Raw genomic sequence first — 12,358 nt, forward strand, 5'->3', positions numbered from 1 at the left:
CCCTCCTTTACCAAATAATAAAAAAATTCTCTCTCCCATTTCGAGAAATGATATAGCGCAGTCGGAATCATCCCTTCATCCCCTTTAACAATGTTTTCGAACGCCTCTCCTTTAAGGGATGGGCCTCTATTTAGGCGGCGAGTGGGTAGGTAACGTGCGACTCAACCTCACCACCCCCTCCCGTCCCTCCAGCCACAGACTTCATCACACAACTGTGCGTGAGGCTACACCATTACACAATTCCCATCTCTGTATACAACCTCTCTCCTCCATTTTTATTTCACCACCCTCTACCCCTACCGCCCCTCCGCCCGCTCTCACTCTGCCATCCTCGTCACTTTCATCCCACCCCAAAATCCCAACCCCTAGTCAGCGACCTCCATCGTCCTCGAACATGTAGGAAAGCGAAAAAAAAAGAAAAAAAAAGGGAGAGAATTTTTTTTTTTCGGCAGAGTGGGGCAGGGAGAGCGTAGGAGGGCTCGTCATGGATGGACAAGTCCCGGCTAAAGCGGCTCAGGAGGGAATAAAAAAAAAAATAGGACTGGGTGGTGGGTGGTGGGGCTGGAGGGGATGAAGGTGGAACTGAAGGAGAGGGCTATCGATTAAAAAATGTCTGCCCTTCAAGACGGCCTAGGTCACGACCTGTTCGTCACTAAAAAAGTTTGGGGTGGGTTTTGATACATTTTTCAAGTTGTCACACGCGTGCAATAGCTTTGATGGGGGTGGTGTTAGATTTTTCGCAAGTTTTTTCGTTTAAAATCCCTCTGAAGGTTTATAAAAATAATCGCGAAAAAAGGGACGAAGGCTTTTCGTGACTGAAAGAAAAATGTTAAAAAAATAATCGGAGGGAATTTCCCAGTGAAGTGGTCAAGCGGTTTATCGAGTTAACTTTTTGTTTATTCTCAGAGTTTATCTCGAAATTGAAGGGTGATAGCGATATTTTTGGTAAAACGTTTTATCTGGATATTGATCAGAGAAGGCTTGACAAGTGGAATTTACTAACGTTGAGTTAAGAAAATCTTGTGCACTGAAATGAAATTCGATAGTTTTTTAATAATTAATTAATTTTGAAACAAAACAAAAATTTGAAAAATAGTTTCCCTTGATTTGAGGAACGTATTTATATTTTTAAAATTACTCACATTAATATAGCTTTTAACTGACTTTTGTTGTCCAATATTCGAGGTTTTATCCTGTTCGGACTGATTTTTTTTTGTTTTACCAGGAGGAATTTTTTCATGGACTTGAAATGTTGAATAGCGAAGGGTGAATAGCATTTCGCGGTTGTTGGAGATTGAAACAAATATTCTAGTATTTTTTGGCAATCGTTCGTAATTCCACACGGCGAATAAGCTCTTTCTCATAATTTTTTAGGCGATTTATTCGGAAAAATTTGATTAACCGACTCGAAGAAAGTACTCAGCTATTCGTTTGCCCCGACTATAATTGTTAACAGTTGGTGCGCAATTATTTTCATGGCAGAAAGAAGAGAGGTATCGAATAATGGATTTTTTTCACGTCATCCAAGGGCTATTTAGCTTTTCGTATCGATCATAAAATTTTCAAAGTCCAGGAAAGTTTCATAAACCGCTTCCAGAAATATCCGTGCGCACATTGACTTTGCTGATTTATTTTACGATATTTTCTGCTCGTGGGAAAAAAAACTCAATTGATTTTGAACAATTTAAACTATAAAATTATTGCAAAAGCAAATAAATATGGAGAAACTCTCCAAGTTTCGAATAAATGTCAATTTTTCGACGTGAATTTCTTTATTCTCTCATTCTTTTACCTTTGCGCCAGTTGAATAATTAAAATGCTGAACTTTTCTTAACCTTTTGGGGCCTCAATGTACTCCAACCTTTAACATCATTGGAGATGAATAGATTGGAACAAAATTATTCTCATAAGAATTATTTTTGGATTAAGGCTCATCCATCATGTACACATGAAGAAATTAATCAATCTCCGGTGAAGTGATAACCTCCAGTTAGTCCCAGTATCTTGTCTTTAGAGAAGAGTTATGACTCTTATGTATCAGTAATTGCCACCATTGACACTCAATTTTTGGTGAATAATATTAGATCATATAAAAATTGATGGATAAATAAAAATCACGAGTGCTTGGAGGTTTTTAAATGAAATTTTCAATATTATGAACTTTTCATCAGCAATTTTTTTCATTCTGCAAAAGCAAGTACTGAAGTTGAACCCGAACTTCATTGGAAACTTCAGTAATCAATGCACTCTATTAAATTTTTTTTTTTTTTTTGCGCCTTCATTTTGAAGTTCTACTCAATCATAATATTTTCTAGTTGATTTGTGGAAAAATTAGTAGAGATGATGGTTCAATTGAAGGCAGTAGAAACGTCAAGTGCGATGAATACTCAAGTTACAGGAAAAATGATTAATCTTGGGGTCCCCTTTTATTTCTTTACTTATGTTAAGGCACGATAAGACACTTTTAAATTTATAATTAACAAAAGTCCTTTTTCGCAGTGGGGAAAACCCGTAAAAAATTTCATGCGCGCGAACTGGTTTTTAATTAAATACTCCCCCTCCCCTAAAACCACCATTCACCACATGCTTAAAACGCCCCAACGAATTGAAAAAAAAAATGAAAAAAATATCCCTGGTTAAATCGTATGTTAAACTCGCGATTCCAGTTAAGGCCACAGGTATTTCGTGTAAATTGTTTCGTGGGTTGACACGGTTGGGCGGAGGGGGTGGTTGGGTGGGTGAGTTTGAAATATATAAATAAGCAGAGGTGGAGAGGGTGTCCTAAACCTAAGGTAAAAGGTTGTCTGGGGCGGCGTCTAGCCATGTTCTATCGATTTATTTTTCCTCTCCCTCGTTTCACTCCGATCTTATCATCCCCTCTATTTATTTTTTTTTTCATCCTCCCAGTCACCTTCTTCTCTACCTCCCACTCAGTCTTGCCATAACGCGATATTTTTCTCGCTCCCGCTCTCTCTATCTATTGCGTATTCTCATCTCGGTGGCGATGGTCCTGACCTGTCACAAGACTCCTACGCATGTATTTATTTATTCATCTCAAAAAGGGGACAGGGAATTTTTCAATGATGAATTTGGAGATAAAGCAAAACTAAAAAAAATATTTTTATTTAGTTTCCTACATTTTTTTTTCCTTACGAAATTCCTTCCCCCCAAAAACATTGAAATTTAATCAATTTACATATAAACGAGGAGTTTTCGTTTTTTTGAAATTTTTTCATTCCATAAAAATCCCAAAATCCACGAGATACTTTCTAAGATGTATCGCTGAGCGCTATATCACTTCGCGCAAGAATTGTACAAATAAGATACGGGAGTCACTTAAGTTCTCGAGTGGACACAGAAAACTATGGGGAAAAAAGTGTAGCTGAGAGGGGGGGGGAGGGCTCCCGCACAGGATGGTCCACTCTCCCCTCTTCCACCCCTTTTTATCCTAGTATATGCCAACCCACCCCCTGGAAAGATTTTTCTCAGGTGGCCCACTTCGTTCCCATTGGTTATTGCCTGCACACATTCACCCTATCCCCTTCCCCTTCACTCCTCTTCTCTCCTTTTTCTCCAAGACTTTCTTGTCCGCTTCAACCCCTCCGGGTGGTCTTTTACATTTTTCCCCCCTTTACTTTGTCTCGATAAATCTTCCGAAAAATTCCAATTCTATTTCGATTTTTTTGTCCCATCTTGTCTTTCATTTGATTTTATTATATTTTTTATTTCAAATTTTCATGTGAACCGATATAAAAAAAATTTGTTGGTGAGGAGGAGTGTATGAGATATGAGATTGTTGGCTGTGAGGGTGCAAGGGGGTGGGACATGGTAATAGATTAATTGAGGCGATAAGTATCGAGGGAACGCCATTGGACTGCTATTTACGTTTATTGAGAGCCAACCCCTTTGTGTTGAGCTTTTCTTTTTTCCATTGCCGCCTCTTTTTTTTTTAATCGCATTATGCGAATCTATGCGTACATGGGGGCACACTTAACGGCCATTTTGAATTGCTCGAGGGGCGTACGGGGAGGGGGGATGTGGGCGCTTGAAGGTCCCGATAAAGTGCCATTTTTTTTTTCCACCCATTGATTATTCAATTTATTTTCAACTTCTTGTAAAATTTATAAATAAAAATAATACGACCTGACGGATATGTCTCAAGCTGACAAATATCAAACGCCAACGTGCATGCTTTTCCCAATTGCTGGAGAAAAATCGTTGAATGTGGTGGGACGAAAGTATCGGGCTAGCGGTTGGCGGAAGGCCGGGGAGGGCGGGTGTGGATAGTCAGAGAAATGGAGATGGGGTTTAGTAGGAGAAAAGGGAAACAAAAAAAAATGTCATAAAAAAATAAAAGAAATTCTGAAGACGCCACATACAAGGGGTATCTGGGTCGAGACTCCTCGTCGTCGTACTGGCGCCGCATTTCTTTCTCCAGTTTCATCAGGAGGAAAAATAAAAATGGAAAAAATCAAGGGAATGCCTTGAAAAACTGAGAAATCCAGGGAAATACAGATACGGCGGCGATCGTATAAAAAAAAAAGATTTTTCGAATATTTAAATTTTATCTGCAAAATTCATTGGATCAAATTCCCGCTCATTGAAAAATAACTTCTTCCAGTGGAGTAAAAATTTTGTCGAGGCTTTTTTCTCTATATTTTTCTACATAATTTTAATGAAGTGTAAAGTTCAATTGATTATCGAAGAAATTTTCTATTCTCGTGGAATTTATGAATAAAAAATTTTACTCTCGATTAAAATTCCCCTACCATTACAGATTTAATTTTCAACCCGGTGGTAGATTTTTCACCATCGTTATAACACCGGAAGCAGCCCAGTTACCGCTGAAGTTAGAAGTTAGTTACACAGAGAGTGAGTGAGACAGTGAATGCCACCCTCTTCCCTCCTCTCTTCCATTATCCTGCATACCTCTGTTTCGTTGATCTCACTTCATTCCAGTGAACACAATATATTCCAAAAATATTCCATCTCACTTTTGCATTCACCCCGGCAACTGCCACCTCATCCTCCCCCCCAGTAACCGCCCCCTACACCCTTCTCGGTGTCGTTTACCACCCACCAACCAGACCACCAACTGCTCAACAAGTGGTTCTTCAGTTTAGCGCCTGGCTTAGCGCTTCTTTAATTTTCACCCTCTCTCATCTGGAGCCCTTTCACAAGGCTCTTTACTTTTTCCTTCTGTCGTCCTTTCCGCGTTTCCTTCATCATAGCTTGAGAGATTGCCACGATAGGCTCATTATCTAGAAAACTTATTGGCAGGTTTTTTTTTTCAACTGGGGTACCTGCAATTTCACATATATCACCTGAAATCATCATCACCAATCGTATTACACAAATCCCAATAATTCTCACGAGATGCTAATAAAGAAAGTAGGCGTCGACACTCGGGTTCGTTGAATTCACATATCCCGGCAATTGTGTCCCTCGAGACACTCCGGTACTTCCGGAGGCGCCGGTTAACGCCCCGAAAAACCAAAACAACAAATAAAGCACCACACAGTTGTCCTCAAGTGTATTCGGCCGCAGGAATGAGAAAGAAAGAAAGGACTCTAGGTGGATATGGTTTGATTATGCATCCGACCAGCGATAGGGCTGTTTAGGGCGCTTATTTTTCTTTTTTTTTTTTTAACCTTCATCTGCACAAGGCGCACTGAAAGGAGAAGCCAACGAGTGTGTGAAACTATATCTGCATGTCAATGGGATAATGGTAATTTGCCCCCCGGGGGTAGGGAGGGAGAGAGGGAGGGATTCACCGTTATAGGAATGGTTACCACCTTTCCACAAGAGACGGCGCACTGTCCCGCAAACTCTGCGAAAGGGGAATCCCCAGTGCTTGGTCTCCAGTCACGTTCCATTGGGCTTTTTCGGAGTGGTATTACACGCCATATCTCTCTGTAGACTATATTTTTTTTCGTCAGGGGTGGGCAGGAGGGAAGGAGAAAATACATGTTTGGTGATTGAAAAAAATTGTCTCCATCGTCTGCGACAATTTTTCCAGAGGACACGTTGTTTTCGAGGGTGGAAATTGTCCCTCTGCTTGAGATAATTGAAATGATTTTTTAGATTTCTTTTGCCAGGGAGGAATGACAAAGGGGGTTTATTTGACATCAAATTTTTGATCCATACAGAGTACTAAAAAAATTCAATCCTTGAAGGTGAAAAAATTCACTAGAAAAAAAATGTCTCGTCAAAAACTACAGATCACATTCCATCGGAGAGATTCAAAAAATTTCCAAACTTTCAATTACCCTAAAATTCCGGAGTATCAACAGGTACTCTACCTCCTACCCTTATACCCTTTCAATTTCCGTCAAAATCTTCATGCGTTCATGCATTTAACCCTGTCATTTCCTCGACCAATTCCGCCAAATGTACCTCATCCCTTACTCCTCTCCTCTATAATATCTCTCCACATAAATAAACCCCAAGCAACTTTCCAATCGATGTGTGTAGTATACCCATCCCCCGTTTTTCTTTTTAGCCTCATCATCTTGCACAGGTCTAACCGTGGAGTTTCAGGGGTATAAGGAAGGGGGGTGGGATAGAGGGTGGTTGCCTCGAGGAAGGCCAGAAGTTTGTGTTGGTCGTACGCGACTCCCCAAGTATTAGTGTACATGAAAAAGAAAGTTTTCACTACGCACACTGCACTGCGCACCTTCTTTTCTTACACCCACTCTACCCCCACATCCCCCCTAGCCCCTATCACCGTCTTAACCCCCTCCAAGGATTCCCCCTTGAGTCTTATTATTTCCATTTTTCCAATTCTACCGGTAACCCCCTCTCCCACCACCCCGTCTAACCTATCCCCTATATCTGTATTTATCTGTTTCTACCGTGTGTGTTACGGGCAAGGGGAATAGGGGGTGAGTGAGGTAAGGGGAAAATTCTCCAATTTTTTTCTTCCAACTTTTTGTACGTCTTTTTCCTTCCCTTATATCATACGCCTTTTCTTTTTCCTCCATTTTTTTCCTCTGTTTCTTTTTCCTCCACTCACCCCCCAACCCCTCCCCTATATCCCCCTATACCGGCCTGGAGCTACTACTGTCGTTTCTTACACACTTGGGGGATTGTTCCTCTTTTTTTTCTTACTCTTCGTTCTCTGATTGTCTCTCTCTCTCTCTCTCTCTCTCTGGTCCGTAGCACTTGGACTGCAAAAAAATACATAGGGGGTGGAGGAGGAGGAGGGAGGGGGTGGCAAGGCGCATAGGGTGGAGGAGCCCGGGGGAGGAGGGGGGTATCGCGGGGGAAGGAAAAAAAATTGCAAGGAAGACGAAGAAGAAGAAGAAGACGAAGGAGAGGGTGGCGTTGGCCGCCGTCGCCGCGACGAAGCGTGCGCGCCTCTTTTCCTTCTACCCTCTGTACAGAGGGTATATACTGTATACGAGGCCCCCCTTTTTCCTCTAGCTTCCGCTTCCTTATGCTTTGGCACGGACTGCATCAACCAGTCGCGCGGTTCGCCCGGTCGCGCACATATAAGAATTTTCTTGATATTTTGAGAAAAATAATTGTTGGTGATTATTGGTGATTGGTGCTTTATATTTTAATATATTGAGGATGATTATTGGTGATGATCTTTTGTCGCAAAGGAAAAATAAAGGGACATGTCGAGATGAGGAGATTTGGAAAAGTGGGGAACTAAAAATCTAGAGGATTTTAGCGAGATGATGACTTGAAGAGAGCGTGGAGAAAATCTTGAAGATCCCGGGCATCAATAATAATTTTTCCATTTTGGAAACTACTGATGATCGAGAGAATGATCTCAAGCATAAATTCTTACTGAAGATCTCAGTCTTGTTGTCGATCTTAACTTTAGAGGATTCTAAAGGGTTGAGCAGGCCGAAATCTCTAAGATCGAGGCGCGAACAGCGTAAAGATCTTCAGTATTATGATGATCAATTAAATTTTTGACGATCCGAAGATCAAGTCCTCTTTGAAAATTCAGCTCTTGTTGAATCCTGGCCAGATATTAATGTCTTCGTGGGGCTTCGAAGATGATGGAAGCTTGGAATTCAACATCCAGGTCGTTCGTAGGAACTGACCCTTTGTAGAGAAGATAAAGATAATCTGAAGCGCAACCTCAAGAGAAAGATTTTCTTAATTTTGGGATTTCCTGAATGATTGAAGATAAATAACCGTCTGTCGGCTAGACTATCAGACCCTCACGATTATGCAAATCGTAGATCCCATAATTGTGATGTCTAAATACAATCAGACCCAATAAAACACCTCATAGCTTCTTGAATATTTATCTCAAGATTGAGTTAAGGAGCAGGGAAATCATCTCCTGCCCTCCAGATAAATTTCAACTGTTTAGGATTAAAATCCGTGAAAAATTGACTGCGAGCACTTGTGGGCCCTCGAAAAAACGTGAAACTGAAGGCCTGAGCGCTCGGTCGGCCTCCAGGGCCGCCGGGCTCATCCCCAATCGTCAACACATCCACGTGGAATCAATTGATCATTAATACATCGTCGAAAAAAAATGACGAAACAGTCACGAGGGTGTGACACCGTCGGATGTAAAAAATCGACAAAAATGCAACGAACTTTAATCAGATAATTCTGAAATCATCCTGCAATGGGCGACAACCAAAGTTCCTATTTTTCACTTTAGTATTTAATAAAATATGACATATAACCGACACAATTAATGAGAAACATCGAGTGGGGGAAGTGAATTCAAATGAGTTTCCCGCGTTTAATTAGAGGGGGGCGTAATGAGTTGCGCGCGCAAAGTTCCTATATAAATAATAATAAGTGATACTTAATTAATGGAAAAACACTTTAAAAAAATCAATTGCAAATAATTGAAATAGTAATCGATAATCATTTTGAAAAAAAAAATACAAGTTAGTGGATTTTGTTGGGATTTTTTCGACGAAAATGATAAATAATTTCGATAAGTGATTCTACATGGAGCAGAATATATTAAATATATTTATGTATACATGATATATTTATTGGATACGATATAACGAATTTTCCGTCGGATGTGTATACTTGATAGATAATTGAGAGAAATTGTTTTAATGAAAAATCTTCATTAAATTTTTTTTTTAATGGCGAAAATGTCGAGTGTCAGTGTGACGAGCAATTCGTCGGTGGAGGTTGACAGTGACAGCTCCCACGACACTGGCTCGTGCAAGGAGGATGGCGAGACTGTTGGGGGTATTGGGGAGGGTAACGATGTCGATCAGAAATTTGTCCTGCCGAATGATCTGTATAAGAGTCTGTTAGCCAGTGCTGTACTGGGAAAGACTGTGTTGAATAGAAATTTCAAGGAGAATTTTGCCAATTTCAAGGACAATCTCAGTGCACTTGAGGCACTTAAGGATCTTAAGGATATCAAGGGACTCACTGTTAGTAGTGTACCAGCTTTTCCAAGAAATTTGGCATTACATCGGGAGGATAATGACGAGGTGATGTACAATATCCCACTTTTACCAGACCCAGTGTAAGGGTTGTTGCATTTTTAAAAACCCCACCGATTCTTGAAGCTTAAAAAAATGTTAGTCGTTGACATTGAATATTTTCGGTTAATTTCTCTTGGCAAATTAGGAGCTGATAAAATCATTCTATCGAACAATTTCGGATGATTCTAATTACCGGGTCACGTGAGGCCATTTTATTCGTGAGAATATTCGTTAGGCCCTTCCTTTCAGCCTCCACACAGGGGCTCTGCGTCCTTACAATCCTTACCGGGGGTTACTCCCGAGTGAGGAGGGAGTCATTCAAACTCCACAGGGATGACACGATAATTAAGTCCCTTACAACAGATTGAATTAATTGAATTGAATTTGATCATTCGCTTGAGAGATTCCGACGCCATTTTTTTTTTAATGTTATTCATTTCTGAGTGTCTTATTGAATTTCTCCCCAAATTATTTATTCAATATAATTCAATTGACAAAAGAACAAGCATAGCAATTAATATCAGTATCCCTCAAATTTGTATTTTCAGAAGGCATCCTTTGCCTGGTCAGAGGGTGGCGACGAAGGCGGTGGGGGTGGAAATGGTACCGGTGGCACTGGTGCAGCGGTCACTGGCTCGTCAACACCCGGTAGTGGTGGCGGTGGTTTGGCACACTGGGTCAGTGTCATGGCTGAACACATACACAATCCGCATTCCGCTGGCAATGTCGGTGGTGTTCATCATCAGCAACAGTCACCACCACAACCACCTTATCCCTGGAACAATGGGCTCTCCAGTGATGTAAGTTGTCTTTAAAAATCAATGAGCATGTGGTTATTGGATTCTCCCTCGAATTTATCATAATTATAGGTGTCTGAATATTCTCAATTGGCAATAATTCGTGATTCGTGATTTATTGAATTTCCCAAAAGTTGGGGTTTCAAATCAAATTCGTAATAATCGTCTGAAAAATCAAATCAGGGAAAAATTCGATTGTCCCTGTAATCAAGCCCAAGTACTGTCGTACTTTTGTCGATTTTGAGGGTCTCATTGGCGCCTAGGGTTGACTCTAGAGAGAATAAAACCACCCTTGGTGGAAAAATCGGAATACGGAGAAAAATGCAGTTTCCCTATGACAAAATCCAATTAACGTCAAAAACTCTTGGGGTGGGAATGGAGCGCGCGAAAGGGTCTCCTACTTTGCATCCCTGCACCACGTGGAAGGCAATGAGAAGAAAAAACAAACAAACGGAAACGCGTTGAAGGGAGAGGGAGCGAGATATAGTTGAAAGAAAATACAAAACCTAGTGATGGTATTTTATTAATTTTTTTTCTCGTCTTTTCGGTGACAAAAAATCCGTTTTTTCAGTGGAACTCGAGGCGATGCTCGTTTGAATAGATATGATATATTCCATTATTATTTTTTCAACTCCATTTTTTTACCATTTTTTTTTTTCAACCCATTCCGGTTTTTTTTTGCATTTATGATTTTTTTTTCGAAGCGCTCCTTCCATTGTGGTATTTGAGAGACAATGTGATGTGTATGGTCATGCCCGGAGACGTAAAATCTTTCACCCCTTTTGTCTCACCCGGTAACGGTGCGCTTCCTGCCAAAGGGGTTCACTCACTTTTTTTTTTGGGTTTTTTTTTCGCAGAGCAATGATTTTTTTCTCGAATATTCAAATCGAGGATTTTTTTTTAAGTGTCGGGGACATCCTTTCCTGTTCCGGTTCCTGATTCGAAAATTTTTTTTTTGATTGAGGGTTTTTAGGCAGATGTCCCGGGAGACTAATTTATACTTTTGAAAATCAAGCCGTTTATTTATTCAATCAGATCCAATTTTTTTATTGATAAATCTCACGGTCTCGGAAATTTAATCGTCTTCATAAAAAAAAAATCTGAAAGTTTTCTAGCAGTAATTTCTCCCCCCGGCAGAAAACAATTTCCCCTTCATTCTCATCTCTTCAAAAAGGAAAGACAAAATTCCCATCTCTCCCTCCCCTCAAAGGGCAACAAAAAAAAAGTCTCCCATTACCCCAGGGTTTGTTTTTTCAACTCGAAAATTAGGATCTCGAGATGAGTGTCCTAGAAATTTTACCATTGAAATAAAAGAATTCCATTTGAATGCGCAATTAGGCGGGAATCCCCCTTCCCTCATTATAAAACACTCGCAAGATAGCAAAGATGAGTCCCCAAAGAGAGAGGCTCGAAAAAAAAAGACTCGTCTCCTAGAGAGAAAAGGGTATCGTGAAAAACACAAGGCGTTAGGACAATAAAAAGAGCTATAATAATAAAGAGATGATTTGAATAATCCGGAGCTATGCAAATAACCGTGAGATACAGGAGGGGTAAAGACACCACGAGATCCTCACCTCCAGGGTTGTTTGTTACCCGCAATATAACTGGACCCCGTGAGTGTTTTTAATGTACATTTACGGGTTTTATTTTTTTTTTCAAGACTAGAATGAGTGATACTTGCCTTCTTCCTCTTATTCGTCATCCCCACCACCTTACATCCTTTTGTTTATGAAGGGTGGATTTTTGTGCCAGTGGGTAGGGACTTGGAACCCAAACTACAAGACTCAAGACAATATTACAAAATTTCTGGACATTTGCATTTTCTGGTTTGGCCCCTCCTGTGCAAGCATGAGAGTCATCATATGCATGATTATTCTGGGTGTTTTCCTGGGAGGGGGGATTCGAGAGCCCTTAATGGGGACTGAATATATTGGCGTGATGAGGGAAGATTGGGATGCGTGATTTTTTGACGTGTTGATGAGATGATTCTCCTGATGTATCAGTTGGTTGCCATGCAACAGAATCATCTGTTGATGTTTTAATTTTTCATACCTAGATTTTCAAAAAAAAATCTTATGGCAAACGATTTCACACCTATTTGAATCATGAAATGTCCTGCAACAGTATTCG

The 12,358-nt window shown here is 40.4% G+C and overlaps 1 protein-coding gene across 4 annotated transcripts in view; it reads left to right on the forward strand.

Annotated features, from left to right (window-relative positions):
- LOC135166340 (zinc finger protein rotund-like) overlaps positions 1-12,358 on the forward strand; it is an 83,980-nt gene that overhangs the window by 24,717 nt on the left and 46,905 nt on the right. For 2 of the 4 annotated variants that reach the window (XM_064128457.1, XM_064128456.1), the window contains exon 2: positions 9,956-10,231. In XM_064128457.1, the coding sequence (XP_063984527.1) occupies positions 9,956-10,231 (276 nt within the window). Of the gene's footprint in view, positions 1-9,071; positions 9,438-9,955; positions 10,232-12,358 lie in introns of those variants that run through there. The other 2 variants (XM_064128455.1, XM_064128458.1) reach the window with 2 other exon arrangements.

The sequence above is a fragment of the Diachasmimorpha longicaudata genome, chromosome 10 (assembly GCF_034640455.1).
Source record: "Diachasmimorpha longicaudata isolate KC_UGA_2023 chromosome 10, iyDiaLong2, whole genome shotgun sequence".
In the NCBI taxonomy this organism is placed as follows: Eukaryota; Metazoa; Arthropoda; class Insecta; order Hymenoptera; family Braconidae; genus Diachasmimorpha; species Diachasmimorpha longicaudata.